Below are 23,751 nucleotides of genomic sequence, written 5' to 3'. Positions count from 1 at the left end.
ACTAGTACTTAATTTAATATAGACAAAAAATAACTTTGACATCACATCAGTAGCTAACTATCCTTTGAAAAAAACACCTTGACTCTAAAAAAGTGAGCCCAAGAAAGTACAAGCTGCTGAATAATATAGTAAATGATCTAAAGATGTAATATTAAAATAAGTAAGGCCAAGAAATGCTGTTAAACTGCAAACAAGTTTTTGTTCATCACTAGTTAAGGGTTTTATTTACATACAGTAAATATCATAACCAATGCACAGTGGATTATACTCAGCTGCTAATGCAAAGTTAGTGTACAGTGTGTAGGCTTAATGCAGTGTTTATTCTAGGATTTCACTTTTGGGGGGGGGGGGGGGGGGGGGATCAGGAATTTGGGGGGTGACCAGGTGAAAGCTAGTTAAGTACATGTCCAAGTTCACAAGTATGTAAAACAGTTGCCAAACTATTTAGTCATTTAAGGCTTGTCATGAGTGTTGATTTTAAGTTTTGTGATTGAGTGAAGCCAGATCAGTAGAGCTTTATTTTAATCAGGGATAATAACTTGATACATGAGTGACAATGACGTATATTTAGGACAACTTACCTTATGTACAATTAGTAGTGCATTGTGCATGTTGTATCTGTTGAATCAGTTCTGTGTGACATTGCATTGGCCGTAATTGTATCATACCACAAGGTACTAGCAAATTAAAGTCCTGGGTGGATGTTTTACAAGAAATGATTTAAAACTTGGGCTTTTTGAAATTGAATATTCAGGCTTTCCAAGTTGAATCTGGGGGTATTGGTGACTGTGCATGCCACTTTGTAGCTTTAAAAAATACATTTCCTGAATTCAGTTTTGAAAACTAAGCCATTTAGATAACAACTCTGGGTACACTTAGGCTCTCAGATAGTTATGGAATAGCCATCACATAGGAACTTTTGTCAGTCATACATGTAGCTACCCTAGGAGATTTTTAAAAATTAAACAATCTGATACTGAGTCTGAGAACACTTTACGGTTCATGTGTCTGCAATTTTTAACCTGGGAAAATTTTACATCTTGAACATTCTGAGATTGAATCTAAAGGCACTTTTGATAGTTGTGTGCCCTATTTATAAAACAAGTTTAACCTATGTATACAGTGTAGTAGTCACTCACAATTTTAGGGGGTGAGTCTGAGATTTTAGGGGGGGAAGTTCCCCCCCTAACAGCCCTAGAATAAACACTGGCTTAATGTATAACCAGGTACTGATACATTAGAAGTGTAATTAGTTTGATTGGCGCCTTTTGTAATATTAATGTTTACAATACACTACAACCATAAGGCAGCCAATCAAACCAATTCCACACTTCTAATGTATCAGTACCTGGTTATACATTAAGCCTACAGACTGTAAACTAACTTTGCATTAGCAGCTGAGTATAATCCACTGTGCATTGCATGTCTTACCATTATAATTGATGATATTTAGGAAAATAAAACACTTAGCTAGTTATAAACAAAAACTTGCTTGCAATCTTACAACATTTCACGTGGTTTGCACCAATTCCTTACCTTCCAGAGCATCCACTATACAAGTAACCTACAACTAAGCTTCCTGCCTTTTTAGATAGTTTTAAACCAGAGTTGACTGTATCAGGCAAGCTCCAAAAGAGGTGGAGGTGGGGGAAGCAGGAGGGAAAGGTGCTGTTTGAAAAAATTAAAGGTGTAGGGATCAATTAGGTAAAGTTATGGGCCATTCCTGGCTAACATTAAAGTACATTCACAGCACAGATTGTAATTCAACACCATAGAGCTGTACAGCCACATACAGCCATCCCCAGGCTGGCCAGAGCTCTATTAGGGCCCCACAATGCTCGTACAGATTGCCACTGTGCTTGGGAAAAGGTGCCAGTGAAAGCAGACTCAAGTCTACCTGATTTTGATAATGAAATTTGATAGTTTATTCATGTAGCTGTGTGTTGTTGATGAAAAACATCACTATGATAATTGCAATTAGGTCTGAGCCTACTATACTTATGAAATAAAAAATTATGCTTTTGACAATTGCTCCAAAATTTCACCTATTATTAGTTGTATCTCATCATGCTCCAGAAATCATGCCCTTAGAAAATTGTATCTTGACTGTTCTATTAGAGTATCTTTTGCATCTGTGATAATTTCAACATCAGGACTGTTCTATTAGAGTGTATCTCAATCTTCAGCCACTCTTCCTTTTACAAGTAGCTGTAAATTTTACCGTGTTTATCTGTTTCACTAATGTAATCTAATCTGCATTTTTTGTGTAAATTGCATAGAGTTTCAGCTTCTCTGATACCTAGTGCACACAACCCTATTATGCTGACATTATGCTCAATGTTTTTGCCTACCTATTATGCCCCTAATTATGCTGGCATAATTGGTGCAGACCTAATTGAGATATAACATTAGCAGATGATTTATGGTGAAGTAAAGACTAAGCCAACCAAACTTCCTCCATCAGTTCATCATGAACAGTATGGTGAAATAATTTAGTTAAGCAGGTGTTGATATGTTGGCTGGCTATCAGACTAATCAAGAACACGTTTGGACACGGACAGTAAACACTTACAAAGTGTTTTTAGAGTGGCCACACACTCCACAGGTATAAACTTCTCTGATCAAAATATGCCGTGTTCTTACAAAGTGTGTGGGTATGTGAGAATTCCAATGTAGGTTGTTATCAATCACAACACTGTAACACTTTTGTGTGGCAACCTTAATGAGTGACAAACCACATGAGGCCTCAAAGAATTCCAGAGAGTAAAAATTGAATCACACCATATCATTCAATGTTCACTTTTGTTTGCTTTCTCAATGTTGTATGATCATGACACTTGCAATTCTTTTATTGATTATATCCAGGTTATATCATTCCATAATATTACTTTGTAACATAACTATGTACCATACAGGAAACAATACACACAACTAGAATATTACACAATCCCATCATCACTTGTTACACTACACAGTACACTATTTAATAGTTCAGGATCCACACAGTACTAATACTGTAGTTATACAATGGGACTATAATTGTATGTAATTATTACATGTTGCACTATTTACATGTGAACACTACAAGGAGCAGCTGTAAGGACAACACTACATAATTAACTGCTATGTAGCTACATGTTTGACTACTGTATTTATGTACACTTAGCTACACAACTCAAATTTAATATCCACTGTAAATATGGCTGCCATTCACATTAAACACACTGGAAAGCTTATTATTAGTATGTCTTTCCATTCATCAATGGTATGTAAGTAGTTATAGATATACATAATCTAGTTAATACTAATGGAATATCATGTTGGGAATTAAACATTGCTGATCCTGAAATTGCAAGAAAATGAATAATAGCCACATAACATCAGTATCTTCAACTATACCTTGAAGGGTAGATTTTACTCTAGACCAGCAATTTATTACTGGCAATATGACAACACGCTCAAGATGGTAAGTAAGGTCAATCAGCATGGGAAAGTCACTATGTTTTGCAATCATTTCACAAAACTTCAAGTGAAGGTTGCTGTCACTTTGAATACTCAAATCAATAAGGTAAGCAGACTTATCACATTTGTGTTCCAAAGCACAATATCTGGTTACATGGATATATAGGTCTAACTCAAATATTTTCAAAAAAATTGCCTAAAATGTTTTCAGGAATTTGCAAAAGTTTTACCTATTCTGCTCTTCAGTGTTCCCATTATGCTTGCATTATGCTCTAATATTTCCTACAATTATCTTGGAACACTTTAATTAGTGAATGCTCTATTAGAGTATTTCACTACAAAGTGACTGGTCTACTATAGAGTATCGATCTAAGGAGCTATGTACAATGCACTTGAGTGCTCGTTACATCACTGCATGTGAAAAATGTATACTGATTGGCTGAACCTAGATTTTGAGCATATATTATATTCTGCCTGAAGGTGTGGAGTATATTAGAAAACAAGGCAGAGTATATGAGATTTATTACCCACCCAAAACAGCCTAAATAGAGTCTAAGTAAAATTATATACCTGTTAGTGGAAGCAGCACACTGATACTTGTTGCAAGGATTTTAGCACTGTAATTATTTCTTAGAGTAAGCTTCTACACTAGCTAAGCAAGCTATTGAATTCCATATGTAAAGTACCCATGTGTCAACATGGTCTAGCTCATTACACTGTAAATCAGTGACATCAGTGACATCAATCCTGTTCACTATAATTAATTATACGTAAGCATATTTCAGTTATTAACACTTCACAAAGCATATACTTCTTATACAGTTACATACTTTTGAACAAAACAAGTAGTTGCAAACTTTTGATGCTTATAGTAGAGTGGCTAAGCAAAAAAATTGTTCATTTTTTGATATATAAAAGTGCCAAACTTGGTACAATATTTGCCTAATTCATACCATACAGTGCCATTTAAAATTACCAATCATAATATGCTCAAAGAACTTCACAAATAAAACTAATAGAAAATGTATTGGGGAAGCCATAAAAGCACTAAATAGTAAATGTTCTGAAACTTGCATCTATACAAACAAGCAAGGCTTGGTCATATCCAAAAGCTGATCAAGGGAAGTCATCCAGGTCATTAGCTTGCAATGTTAAGAAGCAGGGAGGGTCAATATACAAGAAGCCATAAGTATATAATATATCATTTCTATTAGTTTGCGCCTGTACTTTTCACACTGCAATATTGGCTCTATTAGAAGTGTTTTAAAAAGTTTATTATACACGGTTTAAGTTTTTCTTTGATTATACTGTACGTACCTGTAAATTAGAAATACATTCAAGTTGTTTAGGGAAAAATAAAGGTTTTATTGCACTTCTTTGGTTTCCTGACCAGCCAGAAATAGGCTTATAGCCTAGTTTAAAAGTTTCCAAATAAGCCCTAAGGCAGTGATTTTGATGTGTGGCACTTTATCTCAAATGATATTGTATACCTTATTCAACTTCTACAAAAACTTGGCACTTTAATCAAAAAGTGAGCAATTTCATTGAAATTTGTTGCTTAGACACTCTACAATCGTAATGAAGACAGCTATTAGTAATTATAACACAATAATCTAGACCTCAGATTATGGTAAATGCAATACAGTGGAACCTGTCTATAATGGTCACCTTGGGACCAGATATATCTGGCCTTTATATGCAGGTGGCTGTTATAGAGAAAACCTACACAAGATGGTCAGCAACATTTTAGTGGCTATGACCGTTATAAATGAGTAATTATTATTAAGAGGCTCGCGCCAACCGCAATGCAGTAATATTTTAGTACTGAAAGGGCAAGGTGAGCTTGTATGAATGTTGGTTATAGCTATCGAATTCGTTTAAGCAATGAAGCTTGATAGATTATATAGCATTCATTGAAAGGCAGGAAGTGTCATAATTGTACATTAATTAAAATGGTGCCGTGGTCAGGGTCAGGAAATCTGCTTAACAAGCCACCATAAAAGGTAGCGACCGCTATACGAAGGAGAAAGTTATGTATACAGTGATTCATAGGCGAATTCTTGGTTGGCCATTATACGCGTTAAACAGGCGACCGCTTAACGTAGACCACAATGCATACATTAGTATGGGAAAATATTTGGGACCTCGTGACCATGGTCGTTATGCAAAGGTGACCGCTTAATCCAGGTGACCGTAACACAGGTTCCACTGTATCATAAGCGGTTTGCCTGGTAGACGTGAAAACTAATAGTTTTTTATTCATAAAAATCGATCGCGTAATTTTGACACAGGTTGGGTTTTGTGTCATATCTCCATGGTCTTTATCTCGATTCCTTTCAAACCACAAAAAAGCACTCCTACAATGGTTGCCCCATCTACATATCAATTTTCAACTAGGGGTTTACCCTGTAGGCGTGACAGACCTTCGACCTTATTTTACGCAAATAATTGGTCATAACTCCGTGAATGTTCATCGGATTCCTACCAAAGTTGGCACGGAGATCCGCCTTAATGAACCCTTTAAGTGAGCCAAATTTCAGCCCGATCCAAGTACGCATTCGTGTTTTATGGCGGATTTTGCGAAGTGTGCGAAATGAAGATGAAGAAAATACGAAGAAATTAAAACGTAGGGACCCGCTGGAATAATTTTGAGCATAATAGGTACCTAAAAGCATTGAGCATAATGCCAGCATAATAGGTTAAATATTTGTACGATAGTATAAATTCTTGCTGGAAAATGACAATTGCAAAATAAGATCGATATACTCTAATAGAGTAGTCAGTAACTCTAATAGAATAATCATCAATCTGACCAGTATATCGATATTTTCTCTTACATATGCAGCAGGAATTTATTATTTATGCTCCAGCCACTCATTTTTTTCTATACAGTGTTAAACTAGTCGCAAAGCATATGAACTAAGGTATGACATTGAGCATAATCGAGCATAATAGGTAAATATTGAGCATTAATTTAAGCATAATAGGTGAATTTTTTAGCAGTGCAGCATAGCATAATAGGTAAAATTATGAGCATAATCGGCGGGTCCCTATTAAAACGTAACTTTGTTTGGCCACTCCAATTGGTAATTATGTTTCTGGTCCACCGCCCGCATCCTTTTTTTGGAGAATGTGAAATTTCAGAAATAGCTAATGGGTAAAATGCCCGCAACAGCTTTTTGAAAAACCTGGATTTCAGAAACAAATATTGGGCTGCAACAACAATAAAGCCAACAAGTATGCTAAATCTAACTATTTAAGTGTCATACTTATTTTATCTGAAAACCTGCCAGAAATGGGCAGAGTACATAGTACAGATCGATATACTCTAATAGAACAGTCAGTAAATCACAAAAATACTCTAATTGAGCAGTCACTTCATTGTTGCTTTGTTGCTGAATTCCACCTGCCCGCACCTAAAACTGATTTTCAAAGGACCAGAAACATAATTACCAATTGGAGAGGCCTTTGCTCATATCTCGGAAATGGCTGGAGCGATTTTCTTCAAATTTAGCATGTAGACTCCCTAACTGGCCGGCACTTCTGTAGCAAATTTGGTTCCAATCAGATTAGGGATCACAGAGCTACATAGGTATGAAAATTTCGTTTTCTTCCTTCCTGTTACAGGTTTTTGCAATTGAATTCGTCGCCTTTGCAATTGAATTCGTCCCGTTTTCAATTGAATTCGTCGGTATTGCAATTGAATTCGTCGGTGTTGCAATTGAATTCGTCCCGTTTGCAATTGAATTCGTCGGTTTCGCAATTGAATTCGTCGCTTTTGCAGTTGAATTAGTCGGTTTTGCAATAGAATTCGTCGCGTTTGCATTACAATTCGTCATAAACAAAACGGCTCCAAGAAACCAACCCGTTCATTAAGAGATGAACTATTTATGCCTTGGAGAGTTACACTTGAGACACTAGAAGGTAATTGAAGCTGGTAGTACGCGAAGTTGATAGCTGTCTGACAAGTTAATTAGCTTGCTCGCGAGTGACCACACCCATCGCGAATGGCGTAGTAGAGTTTGGAATGTTGTTGGAGAGGCTGTAGAGGAAGAATTATTGCCTTATAAAGAGCTGTTTACTACTGTTGTACTTGAACAAGTTCTTGTAGCAGCTGCTACATCATGTTTTCATATTTGCTATTATGTTATTATTGTTAATTAGCAAAGCCCACTAGGGGCAACACGCTAATGAGCATTACAATAACGCATTATATTATATTACTTACAGCGTTCTTAAATGTTTCAAGATCTATTGTGTCGATGTTAGGAATTTGAAGGGAGTTCCATTGAATAATTGTTCGAGGGAGGAAGGAGTATTTGTACACATCAACTCTTGTTTGCAATTGAGTTAGCTTGAGAGGATGTTGAGCACGGGTGGAGGACACTGGAGTTGGTGACGGTAAGCAATGATCAGGTATTGCTAGTAAGTTCCTGACAATCTTGAATAGGAAGGTGAGTCTAGCAATTGTTCTTCTGTTTTGAAGTGTAGGCCATTCAAGACTGGTTAACATGTCTGTGATGCTATCATGGTTTTGGTTAGATCTGTGCCAGGGTTTGTTCAAAACGAAACGAGCAGCGCGGTGTTGAATCATTTCTAGTTTACTAATACTAGTGTGATGATAGGGGTCCCAGATGGTTGAGCAGTATTCTAATGATGGTAAGAGCAATTGTTTGTAGACATGTTCTTTAATTTCTGATGGTGCATTGTGGAGATTTCTTTTTAAGAATCCAAGGAGTCAATTTGCCTTGTTACAGATGTAATTGATGTGAGGATCCCATGATAATTTGTGGTGGAGACGGATTCCAAGGTAATTGTGTTCTAATACTGTAGCCAGTGGAATGTCGGACATTTTGTATGTGAAAGTACTCTTGTTATGGTGTGTTGTTATCTGTAAAATTTTACATTTGGAGATGTTGAATTCCATCATCCAGTCAGTTGCCCATCTTGTCAGTGAGTTTAAATCATCTTGAAGTATTTTATGGTCTTGTGGTGTTTTAATGGTTTTGTAAATAAGGATATCATCTGCAAAAAGACGGATCTCACTTTGGATGTTGGCAATGATGTCATTGATATAAATCAAGAATAGAACTGGTCCAAGAACAGACCCTTGGGGAACACCAGATGCTACATCACAAGTGGATGATTTAGAACCTTCTACTATAACTTGCTGTGTGCGACCATGAAGAAAGGATTCAAGCCAGTGTAATACATTCCCTCTTATTCCATAATGCCTTAGTTTGTAGAGGAGTCTTGAGTGAGATACTTTATCAAAAGCTTTAGAAAAATCTAGTATTGCAGCATCAACTTGTAAATTTGTGTCTATTTGTTTGGCAATGTCGTTGATAGTGATAAATAACTGTGACTCACAAGAGTGCTTAGACCTAAATCCGAACTGTCCGTCAGAAAGAATATTTTGATCTTCCAGATGCTTCATTATTTGACTTACTATAATGTATTCCATTGATTTGCATATTACTGATGTTAATGAGATGGGGCGATAGTTTTTTGGGTCAGATTTTTTACCTTTCTTGAATATTGGACTGACATAGGCATGTTTCCATTGGGATGGTACAGTTCCAGTTTCTAGCGATTGTTTAAATATGTGAGTGAGCATAGGAGAAATTTCAGCTGCTGTTGTCTTTAGTACAAGTGGATGTATGGAGTCTGGACCAGGAGATTTTGATGGATCACAGTTGGTTAGAATGTTGTAAACTCCTTGTTCAGTGATTTCAAATGCTAGTAGAGATGGATGTAATGAAGGACCTTTGTCAGGAATGGTACTGCTGTCATCATCAGTTGTGAATACAGATTTGAAATGATCATTTAAAACAGTTGCCTTTTCAATTGGGTGTATTAAAGCATTGCCATTTTCGGGATGTATTAATGTACCAATGCCATTGTTATCTTGCTTACGAGTTTTCAGGTAGTGCCAAAGAGATTTTCTGTTGTGTGATGATGATACAAGATTTGTCACATATGTTTTGTGCTGGTGTTTAAGTTTGAAGTTTACCTCTTTCTGCAGCAATTTGTATTTGGACCAATCAGTGTCACGATGATAGCGCTTGGCTCGATTATACAGTCTTTGCTTCTTTCGGATTAGCCATTTCAAAGTGTTAGACATCCATGGTAAGTGAGTTCTAGTACTTGATGTTTTGGTAGGAGTGTGGTCTTCAATAATTTGCTGAAGATTCTGCATAAAAAAGGTCCAGTTTTCTTCCAAGTTTGGAGATGACATGCGATTTAATTCAAAATAGGTATGAGAAAGGTTGCATAGTTTTTCTCTGATTGTGTCCCAATCTGCCAATTTGTAAAGGTAGATTGTTCGGGAAGGTTTCTTCGAAATATGATAGGGAATTTGAATGGTTGTTAATACTGCATCATGATCACTTAACCCTGGTGCTGGATGACAGGATAGTACAGAGTCAGGATGAGTAGTAAACAATAGGTCTAATGTATTATGGGCTCTTGTAGGAAAGGTAACTAGCTGTGACATCTGGGTATCATGTGCCAGTGTAATAAGTTTTTGACGGAAATGACATGAAATATATGATTCAGTTAGAGTACCATGTTCCCAATCAATACCAGGACAGTTAAAATCACCACCGAGGATGATACGGGCATGAGGATATTTCTGCTTTATGGACACTAAGGAAGATTGCAAGTCCTCAAGAACTGTGTCAGTTGAGTGGGGAGGACAATAAAAGCATCCAACAATGACATCACTGTTTTTACCGACATTTAGATATGTCCAGATAATTTCAATAGATGAATCGGTATCTATTTTTAAAGAAGGAATTGTGTTCTTAACAGAAATGAAAACACCGCCACCATAGCAATTTCTATCTTTTCTGTATGTGCTGAAATTGTTAGGAAATATTTCAGAGCTTAGAATAGTTTCATCAAGGTGTGATTCGGTCCCTACTACAATATCAATATCATTGGTAAATAAGAAAGCCTCCAAATGTGTTCGTCTATTAGCAATGCTGCAAAAGTTGACAATAGATACGTTAAGATCACTTACTGTTGCTGAATTAGGGCTTGTACCAGCAGGGAGTCAAGATGACTCCATGCTCGTGGCAGGAACATTGGCAGCTGAGTTTGATGATTCCTGTGCATACTCTAACTTATTGCCTTCTGAATTTACTTTACACCAGAGCTTATTGTTGACAAAGATGGAATCATTCCTGATTCTGATGTACCTTCGCTCTGTACCTTGGTCAATTAGAGATCTCCTCTCTTTGAGGAGTAATCGTTCCTTTTGACGCTCATGTAGAGTCATATCAGGTTTAATGTACACAGGAGCTTCTAGCTTGCTCTTGGAGCTCAGAATCTCGAGTGCCATGTTTGAACGGAGGAGTTTAACAAGTAGTGGTCTAGGGCGTTCACTTTTGGGGTCATATTTGCCAAGGCGATGAAGGTCTTTTATGTCACTTGGTTCAATATCATTGTCTGCATTGGATAGAGCTTCTATGACAGTCTCTAGTTCCTTCTTAAGACGAGTTTGACGATTAGTATTTTGTGGACATTCTGGAATTCCATATACCACTATATTGAATTTCTTCTCAGCATCGCTGGCACTTTGAACTGAGTTGGTTCCTTTAGAGGCAGTATTAGAGAGAAGAAGTGCTTGAGGTTTAGACGTCTGCTGTGCCGTTTGTTGGAAGCTGTCTAATTTACGCTTTAATTCAGAAAGAGTAGTTTGGAGCTGAGTAATGGTAGACATAAGATTCTCTATTTCAGCTTTCTGAGCTTGCAGTTCACAGTATAAGCAGAAGTAAGTGTGGTCTTCTCCGGAATCACTAAGTGCGGCAAAGTTCGTGACTGACAAACCAGCTCACCTGCGATGAATCCACGCTTCACAATATCCTTCACAATAAATGGAGTCCTCGCCTTTCCTATGTTTGGAGGGTTCCTTGATAGTTTCATCACAAATAGGGCACACACTGTTCCTTTTCGTCTTTTTCTCACGATTATTTGAACCATCCTTGGATCTTGGTCTCTTAAGAGATAGTGCACCTGGGGCCGGTGTGGAGATAGCGTCCAAGGACTGTGATATTAGCTACTGGTGGGAAAACGACGACTCTACCTTTTATTGTTTCAGCCGAGTCAAGGATCGTAGCTAGCTTGTTTTCTTTATTTAAACCAATGTATAAGCGCCTATGGCTGCTTGCCGACTACGAAACAACTTGGAAACGATGAATCAGAACGAAAAACGACGACTTTGTGTAGAAGGTAGGAGGGAGGAGAGAGAGCAAAAAAAAAATCACAAACATCCAGCTGCCATTCTTGTTATGGACGAATTTAACTGCAAAAGCGACGAATTCAATTGCAAAAGCGACGAATTCAATTGCAAACGGGACGAATTCAATTGCAAAACCGACGAATTCAATTGCAAACGGGACGAATTCAATTGCAAAAGCGACGAACTCAATTGCAAACGGGACGAATTCAATTGCAAAGTTGCCGAATTCAATTGCAAAAACCTGTAATATACTCACGGTGTGGCACGCTGGCTTCTTGGGCCGCACGACACACTACCGTGTGTCTTGCTTTATAGAGAATTCTCATAGCGTAATAATTTGAAAAATATCTCATTCTTAGTTACTAAACTATTTCTTTGACAAATCAAGAAGACATTTATATACTTTCCTTAATTTCAGATTATTCCTGTAAACACCTGATAATAATTGAGTTAACAAAGCTTTGTGCATCAAAGCCTGGTTTTGTTGAAGTCATATATAACATAATTGAGCTTCTCTTTGTTGAGGTCTGCAATTATGTGCATTCGCGGTGCCAGGTCCAGTTTGCACTGTCCCATTGCTGAGGCACCGATTGCTGTGCAGGTTGCTGAGGCCCATATTTAAGATAATTTGTTTTTGTTTATTATGTACTGTTTTATCTTATGTCATAAAAAGTAACACCTCAAAAAAAAAAATTATATCTATACGAGTAAGAGCACATAGGGAGGGAGAGTGTCTAGCTATACTCAAAATCACTGCATATTTTGACAATGTAACACATTCACTGTGTAAACTATACCTCACTCACACTAATAGTTTAACATCACAGTAATACGTCAAACTTGTAACTATCGCCCACAACACTAATATCGATAATGGACTAATTACTGCCCAAAAAACTGATACCGATATTGGATCACGAGAGATCATGAGCGAGGACTCTACATGTGGAGTGGAGCAGAGCTAAGAAGAAAGAACATTGAGACAGTCGTGCAAAAGGCTCAACCCAAAGGTACTCATAAGAAAAGTAAATGCTCTCAGTCCTCTGTGGAAGTGCCCAACAAAGCCAAGACAGTTTGTGAAGGCCCACGTACTAAGAAGGTCAGGAGGTCACAACAGACACTGCAGTGGAACCCAATGTGAAGAAGGATGGACCAAACAATAAAACTTATACGAGAAAAGCTCTGAATAGAAGTAAGAAGACTAGTGTTATCCATCATACGGGTGGCGTTCACAATACAACACTCTTCATGCTTGCCATGATGAGAGTATGCAGCCAGTTTCCCCTTCCAAGTGAAGACCTGAAAGATTTCTGTGACTCTCTGCCAGTGAGTACTATTGAATTTTTAATTGAACACTTAAAGAGAAGATTTGTAACATTATATGAAGAAGGTGCTGCCATTTCAGCAGTGTCTGATGGATATCTTCAGTATCAACTTAAATGGCATCACTACTGCAGCTATTTAAAACTATTTTCTTGTTGATTGCAACTGAATTGTCAATGGTAGGGTTAGATATCCTTCAGACTCAATAACAGTTGATGTGGTATCTGTCAGATCCGAATGGCACTGTCTTTCAATGAAGTACGCCAATCTGATGTTCAGGATTGCATTACAGATTCTGATGATGTGTATTGTCATCTTGGCAGAGCTGCAATTGCAAGCATGTTACACAATAGGTATTCTCAAATCAAAACTTGTGCCTTGACTGATAAACAAAAGTTATCTATACAAATATCTGTGTTACAGAAGATTAGTACATAGCAGCCAGAAGATAAAAGTAATGTTGTTGATTATCTTAAATTATTTTCCGTGCACTGAATTATTCTATTTTTAAAGGCAGTTGAAGAAAACTGCAACGATACAAATTTCAGAATACATGGTTCTGAACTTTTAAAAACAGTACATGACACTGTTGTGAGCAATTCCAGTCTTCAAACCATGTTTGCTAATGCTGTGGTGAATAAAATATCCGATGCCAGTTTTGCTGGCTTTGATTCAGTATTAATTTCAAGAACTAACCCACTAAATTTACTACACTTGAGTTCAAGTGGATTCCTTTAAACAAAGAACAACAGCCAGTAAAGGAAGTGGAGCTTTAGCAGGGCAGAGTTTGAGAGACTTATTACTTAGTAACCACATTATAAACCTTAAAAGCAAAATATAAAAAATTATTGCAATCAATGGAAGTTTAGAGAAGAGTGAATGTGCAAATGCAATACAGCACAATAGTGAGTGGGGAAATACAGGTTGCAAGGGTGACTGGGAAATAAATACAGTTAAAAGGGTAAATATTAAATACAATTACAAAGGAAAATAGACAAAACACAATTACTATGAATAGTTACTAAAAGTACTAAAGGTAAATCCAACTGAATACAAGTGTAAGTATAAGTAAGCCAAACAAAAATACAACATGCATGGACATTACATCTATGCTTTGCTGCTTGATCCATACTTCTTTTTCTCTAAGACAGACTCAGATAAATGAACAGGAACATCTTGGTATCCTTTTGAACCATCATGATAGCTAACAGAATGTTTTACTAAATGGGCGGCTTTTGCAATGGAATAATTTGTGGAGATCAGTTTACTCCCACTGGTGTACTGTGTTTAAACTGGCTAAACAAGGTCTCGACAGCACTACCAGACAGCCGCACAGGGCTGATAAAGTTATCTGGGCAGCTTGTTTCAGTACTTTTTATTGCAGCACTATACACTGTCCCTACTCTAATGTAAAATTCCTATACTTGTAGGAAAAACGTTCGTGATAACTAATGGAACACTGGAATAGAAGTACAATAACAAAATCAGTATATATGCAATCCTAGACACATAGTATAATTATAATATCTATGATTAAAACCTCTGGATGAATCTGTGGAGCATTCACATCCAAACATGTATGTCATGCACAATTAATTTGTTTGGTCTTCCATCATAGTTTTCCAGGTGATCATGTGTACTCTTACATAATATAGCTGCTGTTCATGCAGAGCCTATACTTAGCCTACATTCTGTAATACAACTTACATACACTATTTGTTTATTTGCACAAGGTAGCTACTTGTATCATTGTTATGCAGTACCACTAAGATGTTTACATTTAATCTTTACAGGCATGGCTAATCACAGGTTACCATTAAAATCTGATAGCTACTTTGATTAATCTGTTACTGCTAGTGTGATACATGTAAATCTCTGTTACACTAAAATGTCTTACAAGTTAGTAATCCATGCATATAATTATGGATTTAGATAAAGTAAATAAACTAGACAATACATATTTTAAAAATTAAGAAAAATAAGGAATAAGGATAGCTGAAAAAACCCATGAAATAAGAAGGAATTACTGGATTAAATTGACAAGGATAATGGTTACATCAAATAAATCCACAAATCCTTTGACACTAGCTAATGAAAATAAGGATTTGTGAGTTTATTCAGTGTATAGCCATAATACTTCTCTCAGTCTTTTTCAGTAATCCTTTTAATTTAATATATGTAGTATAATTTATTGCTTAATCCACTACAAATCTAACATGTACATAACAGTCTACTAGTACATGTGATACATGAGGTTAGTACTGATAAAACATTAACAAATTAGGCAGGACTGTGTGGGACTAGTAAAGGGCTAGTGGCCAAAGTTAAGCCAAGAGGAAGGTGAGTTTCTAGTTGTACAATACTGAAAGACTGAAATGACACATAGCATAATTTCATAACTAACTAACAATCACAAAACCACTGCATTTATATGTATTTCAACAATAGGAGCTTCTGCACAATTACATATTTTCAAATGACATGCATTCGCAAACTTCAAATTGGAATTTTTCTAAACCTTGCTCTTGCTATTTGTAGTAATTATAACACTGTAATCTACATAGGCCTGAAACCTTATGACAATAACAACATCATTATTACAGTAATTTTAGAGACAACAGAATGCAACAATATGATGACAACTAAGTATGCACTGTAACTCAAGTACATGGATATAAAATGTGTTAAAAGGTAGGTAGGTAGGTAGTTGATCACATTTCTGTTATACGTTTTTGCAATTAAGCCATCTGAAAAATATGGTACATATATGCACAGTGTATGGTAGGGTCCGCAGCGCAAAAAAAAAATGATATCCTCTAATCAACTACCTAACTATTGCCATGTGTTAGGCTAAGTGTAACTTAAATAACATCAGTGTGACAGCCAAGTTTGTCACTTTCTTCTGGTAGAAATGGTAGAAATGTCTTAAAATCATTTGTTTTTTTGCTGCAGTGGTTTAAAGGGTTCTTCGTATGCCACAATATCCAATCTCAACATTGTTCAAGTAGTTTATCATCAACTCAAAGTATTGGTGGTTTGATTTTATTGGTCAGTTTCTGGTGGCAACACTATCTGTGAACATTTTTGGCAGTAAACAAAATGTTTCTTCCTCTGGAGCACAGGACAATCAGAGCAGCAACTGCACCATGTGTCAGCAATGACCAGTACTAGGTAAAGTACCTGGATGTGGAGTATGGTTATATTTGAAGCTTGTCAGCCATCTGGCTGAGCCATCTATGTGCTGGAATTTGGCCAAAATGATGCGATTTTTGCAAACGAATATCAGAATGGTTGATAAATCAGTTAAACAGTCTCCAACAACAAGGATTTGAAACTGATAAACACCTAAAAGCACAGCTATCTCACCTAGTAAACAAATGGAGCAGTCCAATGCATGAAATAAGCACTCACATGATCAAAATTCAAACCACAGAAATAGCCATGAAACCACTTTCATTTTTGAAAAGGAACCTTGAAGTGCACTCCTTTTGTAAATATTTGTGTTAATTGTTAGTTCAGGCGTGGTCTGGGCCAGTGCAAGTGTGTCTTTTACTGTGATGGCATCATAAGGAGAGTATTAGACTGTTGGGCTAATCAAGATGCTAAACCTAATGCATATAAACTTGTTGTCATTTGATTTCAAGCAATTTGAAGATCATTGGAATAGATTATGGTTGATACACTGAGACTGATTACACTGTTACACTGGCTTACACTGATTTATCAACCATTCTGGCATTTGTTTGAAAAATTGTGTCGCTTTGGCCAAATTTCAGTTTATGCAGTATATGGCTTAGCCAGATGGCTAACAAGCTTCAATTATAACCATACTCTGCATCCAGGTTCTTTACATAGTACTGGTCACAGTGCAGTTTTTTCTCTGCTTGTCCTGTGCTCCACAGGAAGAAACATTTTGTTTGTTGCCAAAAGTAACACAGATCGTGCTGCCACCAAATAACATCAAACCACTGATACTTTGAGTTGATGATAGACTACTTGAACAGTGTTGGGAGTGAATATCATGGCATACGTAGACTACTTGAACAGTATTGAGAGTGAATATCGTGGCATACGAAGAACCCTACGAACCACTGCAACGAAAAATCACATGATATTAAGACATTTGTGTCATTTCCACCAGAAGAAAATAATAAACTTGGCTGCCACACTGGAGTTATTCAAGTTACACTTAGCCTAACACATGACAATAGTTAAGTAGTTGATTGGAGGACATCAATTTTTTGCATTGTGGACCCTATGTATGGTACACCATACACCTACAAAATGTACAAAATGTCTTTCAGAAAAACCTCATTAGCAATATGGAAAATTCAATGAAAAAAGCAGTAGTGCTTACAAAAGCTAGCTAGTGCATGTTCATGATTGACTATTAGAAACTTTTGAGAAACTAATAAAGTATTGGAATATTCTACTATGCCTATTTTCCATGGCCAGTGATAATGATTGTCCCTCAATATAATGCAGCGGTATAGCACTGTGGTGCTTCTTTCTAGTATCTTTCAATTAAAAGAATGCACATAATGACATTAATCTTGGTAGCATACTGACAATCTACCACCTTGGCTACTTTATTTTGATTTTATCATACAGTATGATAGTACTATATACTGTAATAGGGACCACAAAGGAGTAGGCATGGCTACGAAATAACGTCACCCAAAAACCAGCCTCAATTTTCCCTGACGATGATGAGGCAGTATCAGTTATGTAAAACTAAGCCCAAACAACCTTTCAGATCAACTCAAAACACTTTCAACAAGTTGCCAAAGAATTTTAAAGAATTATTTAATGGAATGTTCTACTGACTGCCTGACTGCCTGACTGACTGACTGACTGACTGACTGACTGACTGACTGACTGACTGACTGACTGACTCACTCACTCACTCACTCACTCACTCACTCACTCACTCACTCACTCACTCACTCACTCACTCACTCACTCACTCACTCACTGACTCGCTGACTGACTAACTGACTGACTGACTGACTGACTGACTGACTGACTGACTGACTGACTGACTGACTGACTGACTGACTGACTGACTGACTGACTGACTGACTGACTGACTGACTGACTGACTGACTGACTGACTGATTGACTGATGCCTTCAGACAAGCATAACTCGATAACGGCTAAGGCTATAGGCTTGATTTTTTCACTGTTCAACACAACTTTGGCCCGAGAGGTGTCTTTTGGCATACTGCAGTATGTACAATGCATTCTTCATGGACTTACCAGAGTCCTCCTTTGTGTCGCATTCATCTTTGCTGACAGTAAAGAGTGTCAATTTGGCAGTAGCACATGATGGCTTCCCTTTGTAATGGGAATCATCCTTATTTTTCATAGTGGCCATTTTGATTGCAAAGGTATTATTTAAACAGTTCTTGATTCATACTGGTTGAAAATAGTCGACAACGAAGCGTAATGGATACTTCACTTTTCAGATGATAATTGATATAACTGGGGCATGCAGCACCAGCCCTTTCTTTTGATATGCATGGATTGCAGAGATGCTTTTTGAAAAATTCTTGATTAAAAATGCTGCGTAACAGGTTGAACATTACTGAAAATGAAGCATAATGAATACTTCACTTTTCAGATGGCATAGCTGGGGCGCGCAGTGCAATTTCAGATGCGGTATGCGTGGGCTCACCAATCATAATAATTATTTACAAAAAAGTTAACAAACAAGTACACAAAAAATTGGAATTTTCAACTAGAATGGGGACCATAGCACATTGATAAAAAGTACTGAAACAAGCTGGAGTAGTGCACGATATCAAATCACAGTAAAGCAATAAGAAGTGTTATATGTATATCCCTATTATGCTCAATGCCATAATGGAGGAGCACAGTAGGGATATAACACTTCTTATTGTTTTACTGTGATTTAATATCGTGGGCTTGTTTCAGTACTTTTTATCAATGTGCTATGGTCCCTACTCTAGTTGAAAATTCCAATTTTTTGTGTACTTGTATACAATAAATACTACCCACAACCATGACATTACACAATTTCATCAACTCACATCTGTTCTGCACTCAATGTCTGCATTATATAGCAACAGGGTCTTTACAACGGGCTCATATCCTCCTTGACACGCAATATGTAATGGAGTGAAGTTTCTCTACAACAGAAAATACATACTCCAATGATGTTACATACTCCACTTACATAGGCTATATATCCTGCAGAATACACAGTTAACTTAAGAGCATGTAATAGCAAGTTCATTCAAACTATCCCACTAGTGGTACAGTTCATGAAGTTACATACTACAACAATTAATGATTCTGACAATAACTACCAATCATGACAAGGTTTAAAAAGTTAGAATATTGCAACATTTGAAATTATTGTACTGATTATGTCCAGTCTATACAATATATGTACTGTTCAGTAAACAATACCCATACCTAGAATATTACACAATTCCATCGTTTTGTTACACTACACAGTATACTTTTCAATAGTTCATACACTAACAGGATCCACACAGTATTGTATATCACTAATAGTTATATGATACTGATGGGACTATGCATGTTACACTATTTACATGTAAACGGTACAAGGAGCAGCTGTAAGGACACTCTATAATATTAACCAATTCACTGTGTGAACAATATTTGTATACTGTAGGGTTTATGGTAGTAAGCAATGCCGGACTCTGTTCAAAAGTATTAAAATTACCTACATGATATTTTATCCCTATTAACCACTATATCTATCACTGCTTGCATACCATTGATGAATGGAAGACATTTAGTAATGAGTTGTCCAATGTATTTAAGTATTGACATTAAGAGGATGGCAACTATTATTAAACCTGTATTGTATAACTTAGTATATACATAAATACAGCAGTCAAACAAATACAGTAACATACGTCTAGCAGTTAATTATTACAAGTGTGCCAGGTGTATAATGAATGATGTATAAATACATACAACAGTATAGCTATACAATATACTACTCAAATACACAGTTTGCCAAATCAATAACAAAACAGTATTCAAATCAATGATGGTGTCTTGGTGGACACCTAATCGATTATTATCACACTACATAATTTATTGTTTAATCCACTACAAGCCGTCTAAATAAAATGTACACATGTGATGAATGAGGTTTAATAAATTTACTGATAAATGCTACAGACAATTCTGTGATCTTTGCAACAGGGAGATTACTGTGTTATTAAGTGATGTAATTATTTTTTTATAATTTAGCTAGTCTATTATTAGTTCAGCTAAGTGAGTTGTGAGAGATCAAACTACTGCACATATTCACTGGAGAATCATGCACAAAGTAATTGGGTCAGATAACATGTAGCCACTAATTTAATCTCCCACACAGCATTTAATATTGAATGATGCTTGGCAGCTCAATGTACAGTTGAGTAACAAATATTTGTAAGCATATCACACAATAATGGAACACCAAATTTAATGGGCACAGGCCAAGTTTCCACACTGGACCCATCATTAGTTTTCATGTGAAACTCTAGAAAACAATACAAATATGTACACATATAACAACCACCTGCACCGGCATCTGTAAGCTTATTGAGAAAGGGTGTGACATTTTCACAAAGCACTAGTTACTCATCAAGCAACACTAATTACATAATGCGAGTTCAGTCTGTGTTTCTAATTTAAATGCTTCCACCAAAGTACAGGAGTTGTTTTGCTGGCAAAGAGGAGTAGGAAGGTCCTTGAGCATTGCATGATTCTTAACTCAAAAGTAGCTTTCCAGGTCACACTATGGCTCATTTGGTTTATGTTGCTAAGTAGCCAGTTGACGGACACCTCAACTTTATTCAAAATCCTGCCCACAATTAGTTGGAGTACATACTTTGCACTGTACTCTTGCTTGGATACTATTGAAATGTCAGGTATATACGAATATGAGAAAAACCTTCTAGTTAACACTGATTAACCTGTGGTTCTTTCATGTAAATTGTCACCAGGTTCATTTTCAGAGTACATAATTTTCATGTGGGACTATGCTCCCGAACCCCATGCAAATTTAAAAAACCTTTCACCAAAATTCCTGGAGCTACTCTTGTCATCAGTACTTTTTCAGCTCATGTTATGAACGCACACCGAAACAGGATATATGACAATTTTACACTTGTCGAATTTGTCTTGGCTTGTTGTGCAGCAACTTCTAATAGCCAGAACTAGAATCAGAATGGAATGTAATAGAACAGGATGTATATTCTTTGTATATCAAGACTGACTTGTGACATGCTGTTTGTTTTGAAAACTAAATTCCTTACAGCAATCAGCTATTAAGCAGTCACTAAACAATTGCTTTAGTTGTATAGTTAACAGTATTTATTGTTAGATTCTCCTCCTGTGTAAAAGTAGCTATAAGTCATGCAGTGTCCACTGACGTAATTAATAAAACTGCTAGAATGCTTGGCCAGGGCATAACTAGCTATTTAAATAGCCATATTTATTATATAAAGCTACAGCAGATTATGCACATACAGGGGATTAGATTTGTCCCCAAACAATTACAATTCACAATGAAGTACTTGGTTAAGTAAAGTATTAAGATTAATGTCTAATTATACAACCAAGTACTAAGAATAATACGAAATGTGGTTAAAATTACGTCATAGTAATAATAATAATAATAATACTAATAATAATTTTTACTGGCTCAAACTTGGCACATGATCACCCTGATATTACTGTTATCTGTAAATCGTCTCCATATTTTATTGACATTACTATTCCTGGAGACAGTAGGCTACACCAGAAATTTGTTGAAAAGAAAGAAAGATATTCTGATTTGTGTATTTTAGTGAATAAATTGTCGAAGACATCTTGTACTGTTGTGCCAATTGTTATAGGTTCCCTGGGATCAATCTCTGTTAGTCTCAGTTCTGAGTTACAAAAGATTGGTGCTAATATAAACTCTATACCCACCATGCAGAAGTCAGTTATACTAAGTACTTGTAGAATTTTACGCCACTATTTGACTTAAGAATTTATTAATAATTGTTGTAATTGTTTATTAGTAACTGTATTTGTGCTGTAATTGTACTTGTCACACCTGTAACCAATCTTCCAGGTTAGAAGGGGGTCCTTGTTCCAGAATGTTCCTTCCTTTATTGTACATTGTACTACATATGTTCTGAGTTACATATGACAATAATAATAATTCTTTGCTTCATTACTTTTATTGCAAAGACAAGTTTATTTTATTGAAGTGTCTATATTGCTGGAGACTCTACAATTTCCCAAAAGAGCATGGAAAAAATTTCAAATATGTTGACTTAAAGATAGAGATTTGTAGACCATGGAAAATGTAAGTGTTTGTTTACCTGTTGTTATTGGAGCTCTGGGTCTCCCTGGCAGCCAATTTGAAGAAAGTAAATATTCAAGACTCTTTAATAGCTTTACTTCACAGCATTACTCCTTAATCATTATTTGAACATTTGACTACAATTTCTTTTGCTGAGTAATTGTACTCCTGTGCCCTGGGCTAGGGCAAGGACTTTCTTTACCAGTTTTTGTACTGTGCATTTGAACACAATAACAATAATTCCTGGGGATAGCCATATCCAGCAAAAGACTGTTGAAAAGAAAGACAAACATACAGACCTATGGATAAAAGCTCAGAGGATTTGGAAAACTACAGTGTCGGTGGAACCAATAATCATAGGAGTACTTGGTTCTATCCCTAAGGAACTTGAAGCTAATTTGCAGGAGCTTGGAGTACAGAAATCATCCATTCCTGTGTTACAGAAGTCTGTACTTTTAAGCACTTGTTTTATCTTGAGACATTACCTCACTTGAGATTCCCATGTGTCTGGTTGATACAAGGACATTTTTGTTTTGTATCCAGATGTGCTAACTATTCTGTGTTATGTAATATAACAATCTACATCCTAAATTGAGTCCGAGAGTCATTTCATTCTCTTATTGGTAGCTAACTGTTCATGTAGGCATCTGGTATTAGTTTTCTATCTGGCAAAATATGTCAAGGCTCAAATGTACGGAGCATTTTCTGGAAACTAACATTAGACACTGTGCTAAAAGGAATCATATCTTTGGTGATGCAATGGCAAACTGATGTTGTGTTCTCCACATCATTGAACTCTCTGACAATGGCTGGGCTTTCTCGAAGGAATCCTTTATCATTGGCTGATCCGAATCTTTAGTCTTACTGTTAGTCGCAACGTTCCCTTGGGTCGTTTTAATCTTAAGAAATTTGGCATGGTGGCTGTACTCCAAGTGCACCATCATATTAATCGTACTTCCTTGATAGTGTGGTTTCCTCAGGCATAACTTACAATAAACTGTTGTCCATTTCTTTTTGCCCTTTTCTTTAAATTTGCCACCTTGTGCAGGAAAGCCAAAGTGTTTGCAGACGCTGCTCCTCGCCTTCTCTAGTTCACAATTTTCTCTAGTTGAGTCACTACTCTTGCTGTCAATGCAGTCACTAAGAACACTAGTAACGGACTCAGTATTATTGTCCAATATGATAACACACGTACTAGAACTCACACTTGAAGAAGCCAACATAATGCAGTGCCAACATAATTAACCACAATAATCTGTCACGTACACGGTCACGTGTTAAGGTAAAGTAACCATGTGCACATTTTTGATAGTTCAAAACTTGTTATCACACTACCTATAGGTAATTTTGTTATCAAGATAATTGTTTTGTCATT

At 36.5% G+C, this 23,751-nt stretch overlaps 1 protein-coding gene across 3 annotated transcripts in view; it reads right to left on the bottom strand.

Moving 5' to 3' along the window:
• LOC136258238 (death-associated protein kinase 1-like) overlaps positions 1–23,751 on the bottom strand; it is a 142,555-nt gene that overhangs the window by 38,148 nt on the left and 80,656 nt on the right. For 2 of the 3 annotated variants that reach the window (XM_066051568.1, XM_066051567.1), the window contains one exon: positions 19,084–19,182. The exons of the other annotated variant lie outside the window; for it this stretch is intronic. In XM_066051568.1, the coding sequence (XP_065907640.1) occupies positions 19,084–19,182 (99 nt within the window). The remainder of the gene's footprint in view (positions 1–19,083; positions 19,183–23,751) is intronic. 3 annotated transcript variants of the gene reach the window in all.

Source organism: Dysidea avara, chromosome 6, assembly GCF_963678975.1.
Source record: "Dysidea avara chromosome 6, odDysAvar1.4, whole genome shotgun sequence".
Lineage (NCBI taxonomy): Eukaryota > Metazoa > Porifera > Demospongiae > Dictyoceratida > Dysideidae > Dysidea > Dysidea avara.
This window is presented reverse-complemented; position numbering and strand designations above follow the sequence as displayed.